We start from the raw sequence: 27,097 nt of genomic DNA, 5'->3' as shown, positions 1-27,097 counted from the left end.
CAAAATGTTCGGATCGATTGGAATCGATTTTGACAGTTCTTTTGTATCTATTGGAATTTTGTGTTTGAGACGTCGCTTCTCTTATATGTAGGTTCACTAGTATACAATACAAAATTACCATGATGCATGATATAAATGCCTCAAAATAAAATTCATTTGTTACCAATACAAAATTTTATTTCTCCAATTTTTTTTTCAACTTATTTTATACGACCACGGTCGGGGTCGGGGGAAATTGATATCACATGGAAGACTACATCTAGTGCCTGAAATGAAAAAAGGAAAACAAGAAAAAAAAAATTAATTTTAGGAAATAGGAAAATTGTTCAGGTTGCTTATTCAATAAGCAGTAGATTGATTAATCAAAAAACACAATTTCACTCACCTGAAAGACTGCATTCAATGGCCCGGCAGATGTAAGAATCCTTCGTCCCAGTGTTCCCCAACGTTGGCCAATTGACGAAATCTTTACTGGTTCCACCATCCAGGGACGTTCCCACGGTTGGGGAACTCGAGAACAGCATTCGCCGACACTTGAATAAATTGAGAAAAAAAAGTAAATCTATCTTGCACACATAGGTATGGAAAAATGGGAAAAAATAACACAATCTCACTTACCTGAAAACATACATTTTCCGACCATGTTGTCCGGCTGCGGGTGCGTATCGGTTTAAAGGCTCGTTAAGGCCATGCCCGGCTGTCGTCGATCAATCTGGACTTCACGCGCGAAAGATGATGACCATGCGCATAGTCATTGCAAGAACACGAATAGTGCAATATCTAAATATCATGCGCATGGTAATTTAGACATGAGGAAATTACTATGAGCTGTCAAAGTTCACATAGTAAAAATACTATGTCGTTGTACTTTAGCCCAGATTTCTGGTAGAAAATACTAAATCGTAGTTTAAAATACTAGATCGTGGACATAGTAAAATTATCATGATCCTGTATTTGAAAACCCAATGCAATTTTTTTTCCGTGTAAAGAAAGAACTCTCAAAGATAAGTTGATGATTTACAATTATACTAATAATATAAACTTTCTCGAGTTTGAGCACACGTTATATAAAAAATAAGTAATACAACTTTTTCCTGGCTAATGAATAATCACAAAACGATTGATATTTTCTTATCGTGTACAAACTTCAAAATTGGGTATTCTATAACTCATATTTTATCAAGTATTCTTAAATGTGCTCAAGAATCAAAACAAAACAAGTTCAGTTATCTGGATGGACTATTCTGTTTCGGAAAAGAGAGCATGAGAACACAGATCGGAGGTAGGAGCCATCTCTCATTGTATCCCCCAAAGGAGAACCGTGAACCATCACGAAGCAAGAGCCCGGCACACAGGATATTGCCTCAATAAATCCCTCCAGCGGCAAAATACAATCCATCCGCGTCGCATTCGGCTCTGAGAAAGCGTTTCCTGACAAGCATCCTCAAGAGGAAACTACTAGGTCGATTCGCACAACACCAGCAGCCGAGCCAGAAAACAAAACAAACCAGTACACCCGATCCCGAGGCCACAGTCACAACCCAAACCTCCAGCGATCCTGGCAAACTCGGGTAATGGTTCCCGGGAGGTCAGCTTCAAAATGCTACACAAGTTGATTCCAAAGTGGAGGCTCTCAGCCATTCGGCCACCTCGAACGAGGAGCAGCTGCTACAGGCCTCGACCGCAACAATCAAGCGGTAAGTGAACAACAAATTTAGCGCTTCCCACCTGCCTCATATTTCGGAGCACTCATGCGTCCTGGCCCAGGCCATGGCCGCGATTTCCGTTGACAACTGTGAGTAGTTTATAAAAACTTCTCTATATATTGTGGCAAAAGTGTCTTAAGAGCCAAGGAGATTGAAATTCCAAGCTTCTGGTTTCATTACTTTTTGGCGATTTTTTCTTATACCTACATTCTTGTCGTTTTCAGATACCGATGCCCATACGCTAATTAGATTAAGCCTTGGCCACAACTCGGCCAATGTGATCTACCTCGTAATGGGACTTATGCGAAAAGGTGAAAAGGCACGGAATTCATATTTTGTTGACGCTGCCATGGATAGCGGAAACTACTGGTGTCAGAAACTGTTTGTTGTCGAGCTAAATTCATCAGTTCTGGAGAAACTTACTTGCTTCCATCTGGTAGACGTGTTTCAAGCTACTGGTTAGTGAATCAGCCCTGCTGTAGCTGACTGCCATCCAATTAATCCTGCTGCCTTTGTCCGACGAAACTGCTGCCTCTGACACATCTGAACGCTGAAGTTCGTGTGCTAGGTGGTCGACCGGAACTGCCGAAAATCAAAACCGGGTCGAAATTTACATTGGGAAATGGTTCCTTTATCCAACCGGAACGCAACAATTGTGGATTGATAGGCTACTTGGAGTACCGTAGTCTAGCTGTGAGTCTCCTAAGAACGATGTGTTGCCATTCGCCTTAGTTAGTGGGAGGCACCCCATCGACCGAGCACTCGAGTACAAATGAAAATTGTCACTCTGTTCTAATGTAACTAAAACTACTGTCGACTCAGGCAGCCAGAAATCAGGTTTTCAACTGCTGTTTTCGATGAACTGAACATGATCCGAAACGACCGTTGAACATCAAACACCATTCAGTCGAACAAGAAGACCTGCCGAAAAGTATGCGAAAAGGTATCAAGGGAATTACCAAGTAAAGTATTCAAATGGAACGGCGCTATAGTGTATTAGGTTGAAAACCATAGAACTAATCCTGGATAAGAAGATGAGCCAAAGTTTCTTCTACTCTCGTGTGCGGCTTCATAAAAATTGACTTCATGCGGCATTTACCGATTCTACTTTTTCAAAATGAGCTTCAATTATCTTATGATTAAAATGAACATCGCCTGAAGCGACTGTTTCCCCCAGCTAGCAAACATTGCTGAAACTTAAGCTGGCGATCATCACCTTGAACTTTCTACCTACATTTCCTTTTCAGCGTCGGCTTCCCACAGCTATTTAAATGCCACAATTTTTTTATATATATTTTTAATTGGTATCAAACTGGGTCATTTACATTAATTCGAGACATCCCTCTCGAAAAAACATCGCACAGCCGTGCTCAGTTGTACAGCATCGACGACCAATTAGCGACGAGCTTCTATCGTACCGGCACAGAACGGGAGTTTTGACAGTTGTTGGGGTGATTGGAGGTGGAAAAAATTAAAGTTTGTGCGTTTCCGTCGCTTGAGTTGAAAAAAGTGTGCGTGGATTACGTAATGTCGGTCGATATTGGACTGCTGGATTTCCGGCTTAAATCGTTCCGTCGGGGTGTCGAAGTGTCGCGAAAAGACATCAAGTTGTGTGAAGACGGTGAAGACCTCATAATATATCTAGATACTGGGGGTGAAAAAAAGCTACGTTATCTTGGCCGAGTACGAATATCAGTGCTTCCGGAATGTTCCTGGTGCGGTCATCACGACGGTTCAGTTTTTCAACCAGGGCCTGATACCAATCAGCATCGAGTATTGCCAGGCCGAGCGGAATAAAGCCAATCCTTCCGTCAAACAATCGCGTAAGCTAGAAAACTGCTTGGTTAAAAACCCGTATCATGGTCAATGCATGCCAATGTTGCGATTCGGCTATATTACCAGATGCTTCCCAATTGAGGATAAGCCTGTCATCGAACACGTCATCGACAAGCTGTTCAATCTCACTGAAAGTTTAAGACGGACGGCAAGATTGTCAGCTGTCTTGAATTGTGACGTGTTGCCTGTGTCCGATGATGACCAAATCGTAAGTTCTTCCAAATTGATCCACTAAATTCAAAAGCCAAAATTAAGATTGTTTGTGTTGTGACCATATTTTAAATTTGTGCAGTTTCCTCCCCGTATACATTGCCGACAATTTCATAAGGGTCATTATTATTAATATTTGTTAATTACCCTTTAACAATTAAGGCCCTCAGGACCAGAGGGGTTCAAGTGCCAAAATAATAAATTTTGAGAGAAGTATAAACGTTCATAAACTGATTTGTTTGGATGATGCATCGATGTTTTTGGTAGATGTCAAATCACCTTCCAATGCTTTTGCATACAGTTTGTTTAATTTACGAACGTCAGCATCGATAGAAAAAATCACTTCGATAGAAAATATCAATTTACGAACACGCCGTAACGATTCGTCATGTTTAAATGTATATTTGGTGCAAAATTAAGATTTTTATATTTTTTTGGAAACTTTTTTGGTTGAATTAAAATTGCTCGAATTCGAAAAATACATGAAAAATCGAGCACCTTCACAACTTTGAAACGCGTTTTCTCGAAACTATTATTTAAACACTTGCACCCCTCTGATCCCAAGCGCATCAATTGTAATTCGGGTCAAGAAAATGTCATTAGGGTGTATGGAAAATTATAACAAAATAATGGTCCTGAATTATATTGTATCCCGGAAAACTTGAGATTCGAGGCTTTGTTTGATAACAGTACTGCATTCTGTTAATATTCAACCGAAGTGAATTCAATTCAGTGCAGGATGGTCTAACTTGCGACTCAATAGCGCTAACTATTCTAAGTTGCCTTCTCTATACTTTTATTTTCCTCTGAACTTTCTACCTACATTTCCTTTTCAGCGTCGGCTTCCCACAGCTATTTAAATGCACCAATTTTTTTTTATTTATATTTTCAATAGGGATCAAACTGGGTCATTTACATTAATTCGAGACATCCCTCTCGAAAAAACATCGCACAGCCCTGCTCAGTTGTACAAGCATCGACGACCAATTAGCGACGAGCTTCTATCGTATCCGCACAGAACGGGAGTTTTGACAGTTCTTGGCGTGATTGGAGGTGGAAAAAATTAAAGTTTGTGCGTTTCCGTCGATTGAGTTGAAAAAAAGTGTGCGTGGATTACGTAATGTCTGTCGATATTGGACTGCTGGATTTCCGGCTTAAATCGTTCCGCGTCGGTGTCGAAGTGTCGCGAAAAGACATCAAGTTGTGTGAAGACGGTGAAGACCTCATAATATATCTACTGGGGGTGAAAAAAAGCTACGTTATCTTGACCGAGGACGAATATCAGTGCTTCCGGAATGTTCCTGGTGCGGTCATCACGACGGTTCAGTTCTTCAACCAGGGCCTACCAATCAGCATCGAGTATTGCCAGGCCGAGCGGAATAAAGCCAATCCATCCGTCAAACAATCGCGTAAGCTAGAAAACTGCTTGGTTAAAAACCGGTATCATGGTCAATGCATGCCGATGTTGCGATTCGGCTATATTACCAGATGCTTCCCAATTGCGGATAAGCCTGTCATCGAACACGTCATCGACAAGCTGTTCAATCTCACTGAAAGGTTAAGACAGACGGCAAGGGTTTCAGCTGTCTTGAATCGCTACGTGTTGCCTGTGTCTGATGATGACCAAATCGTAAGTACTTCTAAATTGATCCACTGAATACGAAAGCCAGAATTAAGATTGTTTCTGTTGTGACCATATTTTATATAAGTGCAGTTTCCTCCCCGTACACATTTCCGACAATTTCATGAGGGTCATTATCTTCTATATAAAAAGTAATTTCCGTTTGTTCGTTTGTATGTTTGTCTTCAATAGACTCAGCCACCTAAAGAGCTAGAGAGCTAAAATTTGGCATGGTTGCTCATTACGACCAGGAATGATGAAAAATGTTTTTAAATTTTCGGATGACCCCTTTTGAAGGAGGTCGTCCATACAACAACGGTTTTAAACCCACGAACCAAAAGTCATGGCACCCATTTTGCGAACCGATTTTCGTTTCCTTTAGCGGGATTATTTTCACCATCACCATGGGCCGGGTATTAGAAACAACGACCATCCATAGCTCACATGTACTGGATAGCAAAGCTTGCTGAGCATTAAAAATTTGGAAGTGAAAATTTTGGCGGGTGTTTTGTACCTTCTACTGTTCAAAGCACGTGCTACCGGTACAAGATATTTGGATACAATTATAAGCCTACATTTTGATAGAAAAATACAACTAGCCTGTTAGGAATATATTGACTAGAATAGTAGTGGCTTTCAAAGTGCTCTTTACCGCCGCTGGGGGGCTTTGAGGGTCAACCATTTTTATATTTTTTGAATTCCTCATAGAGAAAGAAAAAATTTTTAGATTCACAGTTATAAGCTCAAGGCTGCGATTTTAACGCTTCAATTGGGATTTTAATAGGGGATTAGAAAATCGATTAAATAATAAAATTAGAGGTTTTGAGTTTTATACAATTCGATTTCACTGACCAATTTCTAACTTTTGAGTTATCATTGATGACCAACGTGGTCGATTCTACCATCCATTAATGGGATGTTTGTGCCCATGAAAAAAAAAAACAGAACTCAAAAAAAAAACCTTTTTCATAATAAAAAAATTGTGTTTTCGTGATGATTTGTTTTCGATAACTACAAAAAGCTATTAGAAGAACTTTCAACATTTAAGGTAAACTAATAATAAAACAGTGCGAAATTGAAAAGCAAAAAAATTCACACATGCAATTGAAAACATGCTAAGTGATATTTCAACATGCTTCAACAAAGTTCTTTTTTAAGAAATTTCAAAGTAAATGAATATTAAATATACCATTTCACAAGGAGATCATCCATATTGAAAAGTAAGATAATCTTCAACAGATATTTTCATTAGATAGGGGATGGAAAAGATAAAAAAAAAAGTTTAATCATTTAAAGATAAAACTATTAGGCAAAACTATTAAATCTTCCTAAGAAATTATGGTTGTAAAAAATGTTTTTCATGAAAAGATGAATTAGCATACCAGGATTTATTTTGAATTTCCATTAATCAAAATCTTAAAACTATAAATTTTTCGATAATACGAAAACGATAAACAGTGAATATTCTCAATAAAAATATTTAAAAAGACTGTCAAAACGAACTGAATTTAAAACTTCCAAAACTTCGAAAAGTCAATCGATTCATTTTGATTTATATTTTTTGTGAACCCGAGCAAGGCCGGGTAAAATCAGCTAGTTATTAATATTTGTTAATCACCTTTAACAATTGAGGCCCTCGGGATCAGAGGGGTGCATGTGCCAAAATAATCAAATTCGAGTTAAGTAGGTATGACTAATGATTCTTCATGTTTGAATGTGTATTTGGTGCAAAATTGAGATTTTTTATATTTTTCTGGAAACCTTTTTTGGTTGAATTAAAACTGCTCGAATTCGAAAGTACATGAAAAATCGAGCACCTTCACAACTTCGAAGCGCGTTTTCTCGAAACTACCATTTAAGCACTTGCACCCCTCTGATTCCAAGCACCTCAATTTTAATTTGGGTTAAGAAAATGTCATTAGGGTGTATGGAAAATTATAACAAAATAATGGTCCTGAAATATATTGTATCGCAAAAATTTGAGATTCAAGGCTTTGTTCAATAACCGTACTGAAGGCGGCGTTAAGATGGTGTTAGAATTCCGTCAAGCTCTAGGGCATTATTCGGTAGAATCGTCGGGTGTGTGTATGGTGCCAAATCTCAAATTTAGGCTCATCAGGAGTAACAGGGGTCGAAAGAAGGTTGCCTTCGGTATGATCTCAAAACATGGACTGTCTGGAGTGTCTGACTTCGAGACACCTGGCGTTTTAGGTTTTTTTTAAAAAGTTTTATTCTAAAACAAAAATCAAAGTTGTAGTTTTACTTTTGCTTAAAAAGCTAACTTATTTATGGAAAAATAACTTGTTTCCTTTTGATTCCGACAATGTTACTTGCATCTCTCCGACATCATACCTTTTTGGGTTTTTTGATTAGGTCGTGTACCTACTTTTTAAATACGATCGAAATTTTTTTTAAATATAAAGCACCAACTTTTTGTTTTTCAAGGAATTCAATAGCAAGCTGTCATTCTTCCCAAAAAAATAGTGCCGATCATTTTGGACTTTCCTCTTGGTCATCCCAGCTTTACCCTACGGCACTGCCGAGATCTTGGCTGTAATTTTTGATTATGAATATGACTTAAAAAGCAATCAGAATTTGAAATATGGTCGAATTCTTTGAACATCTATTTTAAAGAATCCTTAGTAAAGGATAATTTTTGCAATTTCAAAAACGCGGGAAACCAAGCTGTTTTAACCAATTTTGTGTTCAATTTAAATAATTGATATTATCATCATTATCATATCAGATCAGATTGGTAACTTTCAGTCAATTTCATTTGATCCTCAACAACGTCTTGTAGTCAATTTCATCGAAAGTAGTCAGGAAGGAATGTAAATTTTTCATGATATTGTTGTTCTCCACTCGCATAACACACACCGTTATCTTTCTATTTTGTTTTCTGGTTGTGTTAGGATGGGTTTTACGTTATTCGTTGAGCAACAGTTGTAAAAATTATTCGGTTGCAATGATATAGGATTTTTCTATGAATCGTGTGACCAACGTCTATTTGCTAAGTGTTAGTGAATCTCGTTTCTTAATTTTTTTTTCCCTTAGATTTAAGCTTTTTTTGCCTTGAGAGCATAGGATATGAAAGCTCCAATTTGAGAAAAAAAAAGCTTAAATCTGAGAGATGTGCCTCACACGGATTCTATATCATTGCAGGGGCCTGTCAAAATGTAATCCATGACCGTAAGAAGCAAAATTTATAGCAAGAAAAATGATATTCGTTCAACTTGGTCATGACATTGTTAGCTTACGTCGCTGATCAAAAATCAGTATCACATGACAGACATGCAAAGCAGTATCAATGTCGACTGATATTGGTTGTCTGACACTAACCATTCGCAGCTCTGTTCGTAAAGTATGTTGTAATGTTCTCCGTTTTTCTTTAACAAATATTTTACGGCATCCTTGTTTAAAGCGTTGTTCAATTCAATTTCTTTTTTCGTTAAAAAACTTTTTCAAGAGATTAATTTTATTTTCAGGTGTATGTACAACATGAACACTCTACGTGGTTATTTGAAAAAGTCAGTAACTGAAGCCAAGCCGTCTTTTGAAAAAATAGACGACAATAAAACTCAGACTGGGCTAGAAATCGATCAAAAGAAATAGGATGTAAACAAACGTAAGAAACGTCGTAGTCGAGCTGCCTATAGCTTTCTGGATGACAGCAAAACATTAAACCAAAATTTTTTCTTCGCGAAATTTTAACCATTTTGGTAGTTCTCGTGTATTAACCACAAAATGGTTGAAACTTTTCTTCGCCATTTTGGAGTTAACCTTAGAGCAAACCCAACGCGTTTTTTTTTAAATTTTGATTTTTTTCGCACGAATGAAATGTTTAATAGTAGTATAGTAAATCTGTTCGTTCGTCGTTTCTGCTGGAATTGCTGTCGATATCGCTGTCTCAGGAAACTCCCGGTACATTCAGTACTAGAAGCAGAAAACTTGTATTGGTAAATTTTCTTGTATTCAGTTTTCAATATTTCATTTATATAACTATTGGATTTTTTTTTACAGCCTGTCAAAATTATTTTGCCAAGTTTTTGGTAAATTTTGGCTATATCCGCCGGTGAAAATCAGTCGAAAATGAGAAATAAGCCACTCCGAAAAGCTCTGGTCGGAAGAAATTAGCATCATGGGCATGGCACAGCAAATGGTCCACATCAAGCGGGAATCGAACAAAACTGCCTGTAAGCCGCTGTCCGTGAATCGGAAAAAAAATTCTGGTCAGTCATGGTCGGCTGATTCTGGGTTCCGGCACCGGGGCAAGTATATCGCTAAGAAGGGATGATGCACGTGTTAGCCAAGCTGGGATTGTCGTCAACATCGTCAACAGCACAATGTTAGAAGAACAGGAACAAGCTAAAGTTCGCAAGTCAGTCGAACAACAACAAAATTTTATTGGGTAAGCATATTGAGTTATTTAACACTACCGTTTACTAAACTTGAAATGTTACTTCCCTTCTTAGTGACGCCACCTGTTCCGCCTATGCCTTCTTCAGAAATGTTAGCTAGCGGTGGCTCCAGTCCATCGCGTGAAGTTCAGGAAATTTTATCACTCAAGGAAAACGACTGTCTTAATGAGCACTATGATTCCGACAATATCCTTTTGGATGATACCGATGGGATTGTTGGTGATGATGACGAGTTGAATGATCTGGAAAACGAAATCATCGACGACGAAGACGAGGAAACACGGTAAAATTTCAAAAACATAGACGACGATGACGATGACAAAGAAGATATTAAGTCCCGAAGGGATCAACCAGAATAAACCGAACGAAAGTTGCCTGATATAAATCCTATAAACGTAAAAGGCAACTCCATCTCCGAAAAATCTCTTGCAATTACTGAATCTCTTAGCAGTAAAACCATTGAATGGCCGAAGGTTCCCGGAGTGCCGCTTCCTCCGTTGAAAGATCTTCCACAGCCTTCCATGCTTCCCAGCATTGCTGCTGTACAATCGAACAAACAGATGGACGAACTAGCTCAAAAAATGAATCGGCGGTTAGACGTAGTAGAATTACTCGACAAAAATAACTGAACTGCGTTCGCAGGTGTCTGATCTACACAAAAAAAAACAGATAATTCGAAGTTACTCAATGCTACTCTACGGGAAATCGAATCCAACGTCATCGAGCAGACCAGTTCGGAGAAGCGCACTTTGTTCAATATTCATAGTGAGAAAATCGAAACTATGTACAGCAAACATTTCAGAACCGAGATTGACGCACCAGCTTGTCAACCGAATAGGGACTAGCCTGAATACTCATCTGGAGAAGACTTGCAAAATAATACTTCAATTTACGATGTCGATCGAACAACAGTTGCTGCAAAAATTCCATAGTGTAGGTGTAGAGGGTGTACAAAAAACTATGCGTAATCAGGTGAGTATTATTGTTTTCTTTTTTCAATTGAAATCACCGCTTTGGTCTTCAATTTCTGTTGAAGGTGTGAAAATATTGCAAATTGTATGAACATTGAGTCATTTGTTTTATTTTTATTTTTAGGTAACTATTGATGCTATCGGTAATTCTATCTATAAGAGTGTTCGAAAAGCAATGGAAACATCATTCCATGAAGCGTTACGAAACATCATTTTACCGAATTATGAGCGATACTCACAAGAACTGTTTTGGCAGCTCAATAAAGAATTTTCGGCATGGTTAAAAGAATGTAATGTTCAAAGTAATCCTTTTGAAATACATGATTCTTACTGTTATATTTTCATCTTGCAGACCTCGACAAAACGGAAACGTTTATATCATGCAGAAAAGTGAACGAAGAGTTGAAACCGCACTAAAAGAACCGTTCAATAAGCTGCGGCAGAACTTAACTGTCAATGATCTATTCCAACCCGCCAATGTTGCAGCCTTGCGTAAAGATCTAAGCAATGATTTTGAAGATTTCCAAGGCAATTAGCTTAAAATGATTTGGGAAAACGTAAGGGCGGCAATCGAGAAGGCTTTGGAGGCCCAAGCCTCTTCTCTAGAGGACTCAGTATTGTCAGCGGTGCGGTCGTAAGCAAAAACCCCAGCGCCCGCTATTTTGGATCATCCCGAACACATATCCGGCAACTGCTAGCCACGGAGCGCATAAACGATGCATTCGTTATAGCTCTTCAGTCCAACGATTTAAAATAGTGGAGTTCACAATAAAGCACGCCGATTACAACTAGGTGTTTAATCCATGTGCTCTAGGACAACGGGTGCTGCTGTCACTGATTCAGCAGATTGCAGCCAACATGTCCAATATTAACGAGCTTAAGCACAGGTTTGGAATTTTGCTTGCGTTACAGTAGATGTTTTAATCATTTTCAACCTTTTTCTTCAACAGGTATCTCTCTGACGCCATCGTTAATCTGACCTTCTTCGACCACATTATGAATGAACACATTCATAAGGTCCTGTAGGAGGTAGCTCGTAACATACAGGCATTTTTGTCAATGAATCCCGAACAAGCACTTGCTACCAGCCTTAAGTTTTTAATGATTGGCATCCCAGGCTGTAAATATGCCTGATCTTCGTGGAAGCAACGCCAGTAAAAGGTTCGCGAGGACCTGGTAATGTTGAGCCGGCAGTTTGAAGAAAAATAAATAAGCTGCTCTTAAACCCGCATCTTTTTTTCTTTTTCCAGTAGAAAACATCCCAATTCAAGTATTTTAAAGAAAAAAATTACCTCTTTTCTTCCATTCTGCGATATGGATCAAAATTAACCGTTTTTCAACTTCTCCACAATAATTTCTTACGGTTAAAAAGTAACCATATTTCCACTTCTCAAGAGAAGTCAAAAAATGACTTCTATGGAAGAAGTCAAAAAATCACTTCACGTGGAAAGGTGTGAAAATGGTTACTTTTTAACGATAATTGGTTAAAGAATTTCGAGCGTGTAGGTGTTGTGTTAACTGACTGGCAGGTCGACTGACAGCAATTCTATACATCCCTTTTTCAGGCTGGCAGCCTCCATTTATTTCATTTCGAATTGGCGCTGAAAGTTGTCTACATTCTATTCCTGTAAAAAACGGTGAAATAGATTTAAAAAGAAAAGTGTCAGTGCGTGGAAAGTCGATTGTTGGTGCCTTAACGATTGTTGGTGCGTATAAGGTACGTAAATTAACTTTTTATTATGCAACAATTCGATTCAATTCTTTCGATTTTAGTTGAGTTATTAAGTTAAGATAAATGGGTTTGAGGTCCTGATTCGATTTCTGATTAAGACTTCCCAGTTGTTTCTTATGAACTATGTTCAAATCATTGAGGCGCTAGGATCAAAGTGGCTGACTTCGAGACACCTGGCCTCTTAGGTTTTTTTTTCGTTTTTCATAATTGCCAGAACACCTTCTAAGGCTAATTTAGGATTGGGTGACCCCTTTGAGGTTTAAAAAGTTTTATTATAAAAGATCATTTTGGACTTTCCTCTTGGACATCCCAGCTTTACCCTACGGCACTGCCAAGATCTTGGCTGTAATTTTTGGGTATGATTATGACTAAAAAAGCAATCAGAATCTGAAATATGATCGAATTCTTTGAACATCTATTTCAAAAAATCCTTAGTAAAGAAGATTTTTTGCAATTTTCAAAAACGCGGGAAACCAAGTTGTTTTAACGAATGTTGTGTTTAATTTTAATAATTGATATTATCATCAATAAATAAGACTGATAATTTTCAGTCAATTTCATTTGATTCTCAACAACGTCAAACCCACGGCCTTCCACAAGGTTGGACAGATCGGAAAGATGCCATCGAAAGGTCCGATACGAGTTTAATGCCCCAAACCGCCCAGGTCAACGAAATAAAATCTGCGTCCCAGTTTAGGTTCAATCTATCAGCGGCCCGGAAATATACTTTATTATATTTAAATATTTTACGACAGTGATAAATTAAAGTGAAATATTTAAAGTAATAAATAACTAACAAAAATGAACAAAACTGACTTTTTTTTAAATAAAAATAAAAATGAAAACCGGATTTGCATTTCATGATCTAGAATACATTATTACATTGACTTTCATCTTCCTAGAAACAATGAAAATTCATTCGAAAACAATGTTATTCACAGTTCCTATTAGAAAAACTGGAAGTTATAATAACCTTCAACTTTATAGTTTTGTTTTTTCAGATGTATGGAAAAAAGTTCATTTTTTCATGGTTAAGTTGCTTAACAACCCCCTTTTTTATGGTAAATTTGGTCAGAACCATGAATTTCAATGTCGAAAACGGTAAATTTACCAGTACTTTCATGGTTTCATGTACGATGATGTTCATAGTGTCAACCATGAAATCCATGGTATTGTGACAATGAAATTCATGATTTTTTCACAATATTTTTCTATTCGGGCAGTATCAAAGCCGACTGATATTGGTTGTCTGACACTAACCATTCGCAGCTCTGTTCATAAAGTATGTTGCAATGTTCTCCGATTTTCTTTAACAAATATTTTACGGCATCCTTGTTTAAAGCGTTGTTCAATTCAATTCCTTTTTCGTAAACAAACTTTTTCAAGAGATTAATTTTATTTTCAGGTGTATGTACAACATGAACACTCTACGTGGTTATTTGAAAAAGTCAGTAACTGAAGCCAAGCCGTCTTTTGAAAAAATAGACGACAATAAAACTCAGATTGAGCCAGAAAACGATCAAAAGAAACAGGATGTAAACAAACGTAAGAAACGTCGTAGCCGAGCTGCCAAAAGCTCTCTCGATGACAGCAAAACAACTAAAACACCTGAAACACCTAAAAAGAAAAAAAGAAATGTTTCAATTGATTCGATCCCGGATGAGTTTTGGGAAATAACTTTTACGCAAGAACAAACACAATAAATATCTTTCTTATCAATTTAAGAGTAAAGATGCGAGTTTATAATAAATTCAAATAAAAATGACAATGATATTTTTAAACCATTTTTAAAGAAAATATTCCAATTGAAAACGGGCTCGTCAAAAATTTACTAATTTGTAAGATTATTTTGTTTATGCATCGTATTCAGACAACAATGTACAAACGAGGGCTCTACATTACGGCTTTTCGATTCATCGCTTCCTAAGTAGGTAAATTGAAGGCGAGAATTCGTGCAGGCGTTTGTTTGTTATAAAATAATCGTTGATTTATTTTTGAGTTTCTTTTTCATTCTCTTCCATAGAAGCAAACATTTATTATGTATAGCATTTCTGGAAAAGTAACTTACTTCATATATGCTTGATCTTTGGGTTTTTATCGATTGTAACAAAAAATCGTGTAATTTCTCAGAAATCCTTTTTTATCCCCTATAGTTTATTCCGTTTAATAACTTCATTTAACAAAAATCATTTACAAAAGTGATTTTTGTAAACATTCTATCGTAATGGATTAGAACACGCAAAACAAATATGTTTTAAACACCTGAAACACCTAAAAAGAAAAAAAGAAATGTTTCAATTGATTCGATCCTGGATAAGTTTTGGGAAATAACTTTTACGCAAGAACAAACACAATAAATATCTTTCTTATCAATTAAAATTCGCTTTGTTTTAATCAAAATCAATGTTAAGAGTAAAGATGCGAGTTTAAAATAAATTCAAATAAAAATGACAATGATATTTTTACACCATTTTTAAAGAAAATATTCCAATTGAAAACGGGCTCGTCAAAAATTTACTAATTTGTAAGATTATTTTGTTTATGCATCTTATTCAGACAGCAATGTACACACGAGGGCTCTACATTACGGCTTTTCGATTCATCGCTTCCTAAGTAGGTAAATTGAAGGCGAGAATTCGTGCAGGCGTTTGTTTGTTATAAAATAATCGTTGATTTATTTTTGAGTTTCTTTCTCATTCTCTTCCATAGAAGCAAACATTTATTATGTATAGCATTTCTGGAAAAGTAACTTACTTCATATATGCTTGATCTTTGGGTTTTTATCGATTGTAACAAAAAATCGTGTAATTTCTCAGAAATCCTTTTTTATCCCCTATAGTTTATTCCGTTTGATAACTTCATTAAACAAAAATCGTTTACAAAAGTGATTTTTGTAAACATTCTACCGTAATGGATTAGAACACGCAAAACAAAAATGTTTTAAATCTGTAAGAAAGGCTCAAATCCACTGCTAAGTGTATTAAATCGGGTTTTTATATCTTGGTTTTATACACCTTCTGGGATCAAGTAATTTCACATTGCTTCGGTAAATTCATTCTTAAACTGAAAATTTTTCTTGGAAAAAATTTCATGGGAGGGGGGGTGTTAAACTCCTAAATCCCTTTTCTTAATCGCACGGCCTTGGTTACTACTGACACAATACAGCTGTTAACGTCTGCGATTGCCTGAACCGTCTCCTACTCCCCATGATCCGCAAGCATGATCACCCAGTACTGTTTTGGCCGGATTTGGCATTAGTTCCCTACTCAGAAGACATGATGACTTGGTACAAACCCAACAAAGTCCACATCGAACCGAAGGGGATGAACCCCCTAAATTGTCATCAAGCGAAACCGATTGAAAACTTTTGTGCCCTTTCTGAATCGTATTTGAAAATAACATGTGAAATCGAAAAATTCGATCACTGGCCTAAATGCGAATATTTATTGGTTCTCTGTAAAAGAAAAGTTTAAAGAACATAAATGTAAAAAAAAGTTTAATTTGCTACTAAATTGTATATATACTGTTTATTCTAGTCATAATGGTACACCTTATAGGTTAACTTTCTCTATGTTTTTCCCAAAAAAAAATTCAAAGTAACATATCCTCAACCTTTTGAAAAGCTAACGTGAAATCCGACTGCAGGTCCACCAGAAGCTGTTTCCCATTAATGCAAAACCCATTCTATTCTTTTGCCCTGCATGGAGAACGAGGCTAGTTTTCCTGTAAGCTTTGTGTGGTCGGTGGCACGTAAATCAATTTATTTTTTGTTTACCTCTGTGGGGAGAATATTTCTTTGTTGCGCGGTCAACCTGTGTCACATTTAACACGTGTTTTTTGTTGAATTTGTTTAAAGTTTTTCGCTTGGTTCAGCATAAAAAGCAGGAACCAAAAAAAAAAAGTCCCATTTTGGCAACGAGCCGGGTCATCAAAAGGCTACAACGAAACTCAGTCTGGCTTGGTTGAACGATAATATGCAACAGGAAGCACGAAAGTGAAAATTCAAAAAGTGAAAATTTTAAAACAATTATCCTCGTGCGATAAAGTAGTCTTTCATATGGTCGTTTTTTTGTGTGACTATGCGGAAGAGAAGTTGAGGAAGAGAGTGGTCTCGAATTTCGTTGCCCTTTTCATGTTGTGCAAATTTTGGATGCAGTAAAGCTTATGACCTGGTTTGGCAGGCTTGTTGAATTTTATAACATGAAAGCTTACATACTGGAGATATTAAAGTTTTTATTTCTCTTTCGTAGAGACTTGCTGTTTAGCAGTTAAACATTTATCTGATATGTTAGTAGCGTGAGTTAATTTCCGAAGGGCGGGAGGAGGACTCTCGGGATCTGTAACTAGAATTTGGTCAGGTTCAAATCCTGAAGATGGAGGATTAGTCCATATCGGTTGGAAGAAGCTGGATGTCTAGAGGGTTACTCTCGGGGTGTGGAGCTACGCTGCAAATAGCACGCGTGAGCTGATCAAAGCCTACAATATGATTTATTTTGTTGCTTTGGAGGACTTGTTTTAGGCGATGGTTAGTTTCCAGCAACTTCAGCAATGTATTAGATGCTGCTGAATGTGTTGCCTTCTAGTTTTCCGAAATGGTCAAAGCGTTGAAGTAACGTGACGAATATCCATTAAGCTGCAAGTCAAGAGCACTATTCTCGCACTAAGGAGCTGCGCTGCGGTTAGCATGCGCGAGCTTGTTTCCGGCGAATGGTCGATGTTTCGGGTGCTTCGGGGGAGGTGGTTTCGGCGACGGTTAGTCGCTAGCGGAGTATACCAATTCTTGATTCCGATAGCTGCCGAGAGTGATGATGTTCGAAGTCATCGCGATATGAAGACTTTGAGCGGAAACGCGAAGGAAGCTGCAAGAGATTGTGATTCTGGGGTTACCAGAAAGCAACATGCAAGAATCTCTGTTCGTTCGCGTGCTGAGGTTATCATCCACTGAAATCTTCGAATCATCAATTCCGGTGCCAGTCAGCGTATAGTGCGAGATCTTAATGCCTTCCATGAATCTTATTTCGTGGTCAACGAAACGTCAGCAGACGGTCAGTCTACCTTCGACCGAAGCTGAGATAGGGGCCTTTTGTCAACGAAGGTAAGTGGTGAACAAATTTCCTGAGTGCATTAGATGTGGTCAGCACTTTCTTCACATTGATGGATGAACAACATCCTTTGCATCCAGTACATAGAGGAAGCGCGGGCTTATCAGCGGATTGTAAGTTTAAAACCTACCACCCCACCGGAGTTACAGGGAATCCCTTTATTAGGCCTCAGGGCGGCTCGCTTACCAAAGGAAATCGCAGGGAGTTCGAATTCGAACATCAGGAAAAACTCCAAATATGCACTTCTCGAATTTTTATTTCTAAACGTCCACAACAATTCTCAACACTTCAACAGGGTCGATTGGTTACAGTACCTTTTAGGGCTACGCCCTGGTTGTCGCTACTGAAGATGGCGGAGTTGCGACGATGGTGACGCTATGGCTGACCAACTCCTCTATCGGTACGAATTCAACCGGAAACCGGGACTTTCCTTCCGGGAATCTCGGCTATGATGACCAATGAATGGTTTGGGGAACTGGTTGGTCGATCCGAGGGTTGTTGTTCGGAATCAACCACAACCTTCAACCAATGATCACCCGGATGGTAACGGCTATCCAGGGCTATCGGGGTCCAATCCAGGCTGATTCAGGGACCAGAGCTCAGGGACAAAGGTTTGCTTCTGTCCCGCCAAATGGTTTCTTTGGCCAAAACTTAGGGGTCCTGTATAATAATCCGGCGTTAGTGTACCGTCTTTCAGCGGGAACAAAATGGCGGTTAGGAGTCTGATGGCTTACCTGGTGTCTGGCTTTTAACAATTAGCTGGCTTTATGTGCTGGATGTGTTGTGCACTTTGTACTTCGCAGTTTTGTGGTACTATTGGAAGTGAGCCAGCACCAGGTAGTCGCCTTTTCCCGTCCTTGAACCGCGAGTACAGGTCGTTGCTCTCCGATTATAGTGGACACGATCGCTACGCCTTCGTCAACTCGTCGGGCGTCGCTACCGATCGGGTGGTTACCAAGCAGCGCGGGTTACCGTGAATGGCCCTCTGGTTGTCAGGTGTTGAAGTTTCGTGGCTGCATACTGGTGGCTTGTGGCGCTGTCGTCGGCTTTGAAGAATACATTATTTGGGGAAAACCATCACCCATCATTTTCCCTCACTGCGATATTTAAAAACTACAATTACCCGCTACAAATCACTACAACCTCGATGGAAGTGTTATCTGACGCTTACAGGATGAAGCACGTGAAGTATGCTTTCATCAGGGAGATCGTGAGAAGCGGTCAGCTATCTTGACGACACATCTCGACTGAAGATCAACCAGATGATGCGTAGTCGAAAGCGTTACGCAGGGCAAGGCATGCGAAGCTGTTCAGTATTCTCAATTTGCAAACTGAGGGAAGCTGTCAAAACTTACCGTTTGGTTCGGATCCTCCAGCAAGCAAACGTTTGCAGGCAGCAGAAGATTCTGATGCTTCCCCGGTGAAACCAAAACATTGTTTTTTTGGTTTCCACTTGTTCAATGAAATTCGCGATTATGAACAATAGAATTGATCATTGTTCCAAAAATTGCTCGAGCAGGCAATCAGGATTCGTTTCTAGCTAGAAAATTCTTTTTAACGAATAGTCATCGTTGGTTGATTAAGATATGCTAGTTTAATGGCATTGCGGTGAACGTTATGATGAACAATTTTTGATAGAAGAATTACAGATTGAAAAGAAATGACGGATAGATAAAGCAGATGCTTATTAGAAAAAAATTAATGGGTGTTGAAATTAAGCCAACAGCATATTTTTACGGAAAGCTTCAAAGTTGCGTTCTAGACCCTTTGTCCCGCATCAATTGAATGGCTGGGAGAAGTAATAGCGAGAGGCGCAATTACGTTCACCCATACATCCAACCCGATGGATTGGTAAAGCACGTGCTTCCCAATCGGAAAAAAAGTCTAGACCGCATGGCTCTGGCGAAGCATTCCTATAGAGCGTTTGCTACACACACATACTAGAGGTCTGTTGGGCACACATTAGAGGTTTTTATATGCGAAAAAAGCAAAATTCAACCAAAATGTTGGTTTTCCCTTAAATGAATGCTTAATTTCTCTAAAAAACATTCAAAAAGTATATTTCGGATCATTTGCTAACAAGTGGAAACGATTCTGCGATTATTTTGTTGGATATCAGTGGGAAACCAAGCAAAACAAAAAATGAAAAACAAGCCAACCATCATTGTATAGCACATTAAACGGTTCCCCCGGATCCTTTGTTCACGTTTTTGGGTCTATCATATAAAATTTAGAACCAGGAAGATGATGTTAAAAGTTATCGTCACGAAATTGATTAATAAACTTGAGCAATATTTGTCCTGCTTTCACTAAAAACGCTCATATCCTGTACAAAGTCTTCATTTTTGTTAAAGAACTTCACTCAAAATTAGAAAAAAATCACAAACAAGTCAATAAATGATCTAGCTTTCGAAAAATGTGTTTTACATAAGAAACTTTTCAATAGTTTTCATTAATTCTTCAAAAAATATCTTTTTTTAGTCGATTTGTATTCATTTAACATGGAGCTGTCACATTTGTTTGCCCAACGGCTTGCTTATACAAACCCAAGCAACAAAAAGTCTCATATCTTTTTAAACTCGTTCCTCCAAAGTTCTAATTTCGCTGAATAAAGGTTTCAAATTGGTACCGAATTTTCTCGAATGTGGGCATGAAAGTTATAAAATGTTCCTCAAATAGCCTTCTATGGACTTGGAGTTCCAAAAAGTTCCTCAAATAGCTTTTTTTGTGACATGTCAATCGCATCCACACAGTATAAAAGTTACAAATTAGGTCTCAAATAGCCTTTTGCGAACTTCAAGTTCTAAAAAGTTCCTCAAATAGCCTTCTGTGAACTTCAAGTTCCAAGAAGTTCCCCAAATAGCCTTTTCTGTGACATGTCAATAGCATCATTCGGAATAAAAGTTACAAATTGGGTCTCAAATAGCTTTCTATGGACTCGAAGTTCCAAAAAATTCCTCAAGTAGCCTTTTTTGAGACATGTCCGCCATTTCATGAATATGTAATGTGAACAAACATCACAAAAGGGCATATAATAAATAAATCATTTTTTGGAGCTTGGAAATTGTTGAAATTTATAATTTATATTGAAACTTCAACTGAGAACAACTTAAAGCTAACTCGGAAATGATTGTTTTTTAAAAGAGTAAATACTTTGACTTTATAAAATTTCGTCCAACTGTATTTACTTATCACGAATTTATCACACATTGAAAGTTAGTTGAAGCAATTCATTGATTAAATATCATGATAAAATCAGAAATTTGTATAATTTTATGCTTAAACATGGAATTTCATTTTTTTTAAACCGATATTATTTTAACGGATGATTGATTTATACGCCGTTTCGTAATGTTTCTTAGTAATAATCAACATGCGTCTTTGCTGTTGGCCGCTGGCTGCCCTTGCGGGTATTCTAAAAAGCTTATAACACGAGTTTTAGCTGCCAGTAAGGCAACATCTAGGCGTGGCGTCGTGGCAGGATGTTCGACAATCATCTCGAAGGATGGGGTTCAAATCTGGTACCAGGACCAAATTTTTCCATCAGGTTGTTTGATTGCTTGAGTAAGCGAGTCAAATAATTGTGTAGCAGAACTGGCGTGCGTGCTGCCATGTATCGAACAAAGTTAAAAACAAAGCAATTAAGTAAGATCAATTGAGGGAGGTGACGGGAGGTATAAAGATGGATGCCGAGAAACCAACAGCACCAAAGTAAGAGAGGAGAAGAAAATATTTTTTTTGTTTTCGCTGATTAAACGTTTACTTGTGGGCTGAATGGGGTGGGGTTAGCTGCGGGCCTTGCGAGCCTGTGACTACAAAAAATATAAGCAACGAACAACAAACAACAAATTTCGGATGGAAATCGGCAAAGACCCACGCGACGAAAAGGGACTAGCGATTGGAAACTTGGAACATGGAACTGCCGATCTCTAAATTTTGTGGGCAGTACCCACGTGCTCTCCAACGAATTGAAGAGCCGCAAATTCGACATCGTAGCGCTGCAGGAGGTATGCTGGAAGGGCTCCACGGTACGAACGTATCCAGATGGTCGTGCCATCTACCAGAGCTGCGGCAACACACACGAGCTTGGAACAGCTTTTATAGTGATGGGAAAGATGGTAAAGCGCGTGATCGGGTGGTGGCCGATCAACTCACGAATGTGCCGGTTGAGAATCAAGGGCCGGTTCTTCAACATCAGCATCATCAACGTGCACAGCCCTCACCTCGGAAGTACCGGTGACGACAAAGACGAATTCTACGCGCAGCTGGAGCGTGAATACGACCGTTGCCCAAAACATGATATCAAGATCGTCATCGGGGATTTCAATGCTCAGGTCGGCCAGGAGGAGGAATTCAAACCGACAATTGGAAGGTTCAGTGCTCACCAGCTGACCAACGAAAACGGCCTCAGACTTATTGATTTCGCCGCCTCCAAACGAATGGCCGTACGTAGTACCTTTTTTCAGCACCGCCTCCCACACAAGTACACCTGGAGATCACCGTACCAAACGGAATCACAGATCGACCACGTTTTGATTGACAGCCGGCACTTCTCGGACATCATCGACGTCAGATCCTGTCGGGGCGCCAACATCGAGTCGGACCATTATCTGGTGATGGTGAAGATGCGCCCAAAACTCTCCGTAGTGAACAACACACGAAACCGGCGCCCGCCTCGGTTAAATATCGCGCGACTGAAGCAGCCTGAGGTCGCAGCAGACTACGCGCAATCGGTCGAAGCAGCGCTGCCGGCAGAGGGCGAGCTTGACGAAGCCCCTCTCGAGGACTGTTGGGATACCATCAAAACAGCCATCAACAGTGCTGCGGAGAACGTCATCGGTTATGTGGAGCGATCTCGACGGAACGACTGGTTCGACGAGGAGTGTAGGAGGGTGATGGACGAAGAGAATGCCGCGCGGGCGGCAGTAGTGCAGAGAGGCACCCGTCGAAATGTGGAAAATCACCGACAGCGGAAGAGGCAGCGAGTCCGACTTTTCCAGGAGAAAAAGCGCCGCCAGGAGGAGGAGGAGCTGGAGGAGCTGGAGCAGCTGCATCGTTCCCAAGAAACACGAAAGTTCTATCAGAAACTCAACGCATCTCGCAAAGGCTTCGTGCCGCAAGCCGAAATGTGCCGGGATAAGGACGGGGGTATCCTGACGGACAATCGTGAGGTGATCAAAAGGTGGAAGCAGCACTTCGATGAACACCTGAACGGCGCACATGCAGGAGATCAAGACGGTGGGAGAAGATACATCGCCGGCGTAGCCAACGACGTAGACGAGCCACTCCCAACGATGAGTGAAGTTAAGGAAGCCATTCGCCAGCTGAATAGAAACAAGTCGGCTGGAAAGGATGGCATCGCAGCTGAACTCATCAAAATGGGCCCGGACAGGTTGGCCGATTGCCTACATCGGTTGATAATCCGGATCTGGGACATAGAACAGCTACCGGAGGAGTGGAAGGAGGGGGTAATATGCCCCATCTACAAGAAGGGCGACAAATTGGACTGTGAGAACTACCGAGCGATCACTGTCCTTAATGCCGCCTACAAAGTGTTGTCCCGAATCCTACTCCGCCGCCTAACGCCACAAGCAAACAGATTCGTGGGAAGTCATCAGGCTGGCTTTATGGAGGGACGGTCTACGACGGACCAGATATTCACATTACGGCAAATCCTCCAAAAATGCCGGGAACACCAAGTCCCTACGCACCATCTATTCATCGACTTCAAGGCCGCATACGACACGATCGACCGTAACGAGCTATGGAAAATCATGGACGAGAACGGCTTTTCCGGGAAGCTGATCAGACTGATCAAGGCGACGATGGATGGAACGCAGTGCTGTGTGTGGATTTCGGGTGAAATGTCGAGTTCATTCGAATCGCGCAGGGGGCTTCGACAAGGTGATGGTCTATCCTGCATGATGTTCAACGTGGCGCTAGAAGGTGTTATTCGACGAGCGGTGGGCGAAATGCGGGGCACGATTTTCAACAGATCCAGTCAACTTATTTGCTTTGCCGATGACATTGATATAGTCGGCAGATCATCTGCGGCGGTGGAGGAGATCTACCGCAAACTGAAACGCGAAGCAGGAACGATTGGGTTGATGATTAATACGTGCAAGACGAAGTACATGCTGGCCTGCGGATCCGAGACCGACCGAACCCGCTTGTCCAGTTATAACAAGGTCAAGATCGACGGCGACGAGCTGGAGATAGTCGAAGACTTTGTCTATCTCGGCTCACTGGTGACCGCAGACAATGATACCAGCCGTGAGATCCGGAGGCGAATTATCAGCGGAAGTCGTGCCTACTATGGACTCCACAAGCAACTGCGGTCGAGAAGACTTAGCTCTCGCACGAAGTGTAACCTGTATATGACGCTCATTAGACCAGTTGTTCTCTACGGGCACGAGACATGGATATTGCTCAAGGAGGACCTGCGTACACTCGGAGTATTCGAGCGACGAGTGTTAAGAACCATCTTTGGCGGCGTACAGGAGAACGGAGTGTGGAGGCGAAGGATGAACCACGAGCTCGCGCGACTCTACGGCGAACCCAGTATCCAGAAGGTGGTTAAGGCTGGGCGGATACGCTGGGCGGGACATGTTGCGAGAATGCCGGACGACTGTCCTGCAAAACAGGTGTTTGCTACGAATCCGGTAGGAACAAGAGGAGCGGGGGCGCAACGAGCGAGGTGGTTAGACCAAGTGGAGCGTGATCTGGCGAATGTGGGGTGCCCGAGGAATTGGAGAACGGTTGCCATGGTCCGAGTGAATTTTAGGAATTATGTTCGTCAAGTTATGTCGTAAGACGGAATACTATATAAATACAATAAATAAACAATTTAGAAGCGTGATTTCCCGTAAAATGCTTAAATGCACTTATACTCCTTCGCTCCGAGGGCCTCATATGCAATGTTTTAGGAAATTTTTACAGCTGGATATAGTTTCGGTCACTTAAAGTTAAGGCGGATTCTAAATATGGAAACAGGGTTGATACAAATTTCATTGAGTATGTACGCTAAATTATGGTTTCATTGGAACCTTTATGATGCCTCGTTCGGTAGCGTTTTAAAAATAATATTTGATATCAAAATGATGTCAAATTTGCGCTGGAAATTCTACCTCAAAACCTATACCTCGTCTAGAAATGTTGGCTAAATAAAGTATTATTAAGGTATCAGTCAGTAAACCTACACTTGGCATAATCGAGGTACCTCTATATGAAAAGTGAAACCCAAATTTTGACATAATACTACCTGATTCGTGCAAAATGATACCAAATTCGAGTATTAGCAGGACATCATACCATAATTTGGAATAATTTAGATAAAAAGTCTTCTCTGGTAAGTTGATAGTTTTTGAATGTTTAAATTTATCTGGTTGAATCTAGGGTCTGTATCAAAAAGGGTCATTTACAGCACCTGGACCACGAATGAAGTTTCTTTGGTCGGAATTTTTATCTTAACCTGCTATTTGGACCACTGATAAAGGTACTCTTAGATGTGTTTAATAACTACTTGAAAAATTGAAAAAAAATCGTAGACTTAGAAAACCCACAGATCTAAAGAAAACATTTACAGAAAGCATTGAGAAAATTGAACATTTCTTTACATATTTTAATCGCAACTCCCTTCCACCCCATTGAGGTTCCAAAGAGCTAAGTGAAATGGTGTTCTCTTAACTCAAAATTTCAAATTCCAAATAAAAAAATTTTTAAACGACTAAAATTATTCAAGCGTAATAATCTCGACTCATAACTAAAGCCAAAACCTCGAAATCTAATTCCAGGTACACAATTCTACTATTTACAGATGTTCAAAAAATTTCTCACTTGTTGATAGTATTTGATTTCCGAATATCGATTTTCATTAAGATAAGCAACTTGCAAGACTGCAAGATTGCCCAGATGTTTCAACTTCATCAAAATTTACATGAACGATTTTTTAGAAACTTAGACTATGGTTTAAAATTGATTGATGGAATTTGATACTAAAAAAACAGCACTGAATGCTTTTCTTCGTGATTTTTATTATTTTATTTTGATATTGGCGGATATTGGGAAAAATTACCACGAATTTGCACAGCCCGGAAATTACTGTCAAGCTTGGGTTAGAATAATTCTTGATTTTGTGGAATCAAATTTGCTTATATACATACATTATAATTGGATGTCAGTGATCAGATTTCGGATTCTTTTTGCAGATTTTTTGTTATTGAAATCCAGTTTGAATCATAATTGGGAAAAGAAATCTGATTCAAATCTTGGTTTTACATTTGAAACCTCACTTAGATGCATTTTCCATATTCGAAATTCATCATTTTGGAATTAAAAAACCAATTATAATTATTACAACATTTCAACTTTTCATTCTTAGAAAAGTTTTTATATGGTGGCCCAGAATTGAAAAAATCGAAACAGTTGCATCATTTGCAATTGTTTATTAAGATTAACAAATTTAATTTCAAATAAAACTGAAGAAAGAATTCATATTCAATGCCGAAAATTCGGAAGTCAAATAAGATAAATCTGGTTGAAGGTTCTGATACAAATTTCACATTTTGGTTCATTAATAAAAGAAATTATTATCTTCGACTAAGATAAAAAAATCCAGATCAGGAATTCAAATAAAAAATCAGATTCAGGTTCAGCTTTTAGTTAAATAAAGTTAAGTTTTATAATCAAGATAAACATATCAATGAGTGAACTTTATTAAGGATTCAAATTGCAGGAGATCGCAGTTCCATAGATTTAGTTCTAGATTGAATATTTAAATTTAATATTCAATTAGAGTCAGTTTGGAAACACGAACTAGCAGGAACCAGAAAAATTTAATTAAATTTTGATTTATTTTGAAGAATTTGTTTTTTGAAAATTAGAGATTTTAATTTTTGAAAAATGTTCGCAGGATTATATTTTTAAAATAAATTAATTATGTATTTTTATTCGTCAAAGAACTGGTACTTTTTTTTCAAGAGAAAATTAGCCTGTACATATATATTATTGATTTAAATATTGCAAATTTAAGACATAAACCGTCTTAGCCAGCTGAGGCTTTACAGACGGAATTAATTATTCAAAACGGCTTAGTTACCCAAAAATAAAGTTTAATACTAAAATTTTAAATTTTAACTCGATTAAAGAGTAATGTCTCACTTTTATTTCTAAATATTTTGTTGTTGAAAGGAACTACATTATTATTTGATTATTTTAGAGAATACAAAAAGTTCTTCTCTAAAATGGAACCTTGAAAATTCATTATTTATTATTTGAATATTTATTAAAAACTTGCATATCTTGGACTTCATTTCGAAAGTAAGGTTTTAAAATAAATACCTTACCATTATAGTAAAATAACTTAAAGCTGAATAATTAAATAGATGCCACACGTTTTTTACACTCTAAGTGTGACTTGCTCAAGCAAAACTGATATGAGAATAATTTGTCACCAAACCCCCCCCCCCCCCTCCCGATCTCCTCCCCCCCATGAGTCAGACT

At 38.9% G+C, this 27,097-nt stretch overlaps 1 protein-coding gene across 5 annotated transcripts in view; it reads left to right on the top strand.

Moving 5' to 3' along the window:
• Nucleotides 1-27,097, top strand: part of LOC129747929 (uncharacterized) — an 80,002-nt gene that overhangs the window by 40,323 nt on the left and 12,582 nt on the right. The window contains exons 1-9 of one of the 5 annotated variants that reach the window (XR_008737606.1): nt 1,216-1,697; nt 1,931-3,750; nt 4,648-5,382; nt 9,285-9,329; nt 9,394-9,781; nt 9,846-10,763; nt 10,887-11,052; nt 11,115-11,649; nt 11,713-12,122. Coding sequence is in view for 2 of the 5 variants with exons in the window: in XM_055742358.1 (XP_055598333.1) it covers nt 4,873-5,382 (510 nt within the window). In the remaining 3 variants the exon portion in view is untranslated. Of the gene's footprint in view, nt 1-1,215; nt 1,698-1,930; nt 3,751-4,647; nt 5,383-8,858; nt 9,330-9,393; nt 9,782-9,845; nt 10,764-10,886; nt 11,053-11,114; nt 11,650-11,712; nt 12,123-27,097 lie in introns of those variants that run through there. The other 4 variants (XR_008737604.1, XR_008737605.1, XM_055742358.1 and 1 more) reach the window with 4 other exon arrangements.

Source organism: Uranotaenia lowii, chromosome 2 (assembly GCF_029784155.1).
Source record: "Uranotaenia lowii strain MFRU-FL chromosome 2, ASM2978415v1, whole genome shotgun sequence".
Lineage (NCBI taxonomy): Eukaryota > Metazoa > Arthropoda > Insecta > Diptera > Culicidae > Uranotaenia > Uranotaenia lowii.
The sequence above is the reverse complement of the archived record's forward strand: the minus strand, read 5'-3'. Positions and strand labels throughout refer to the sequence as shown.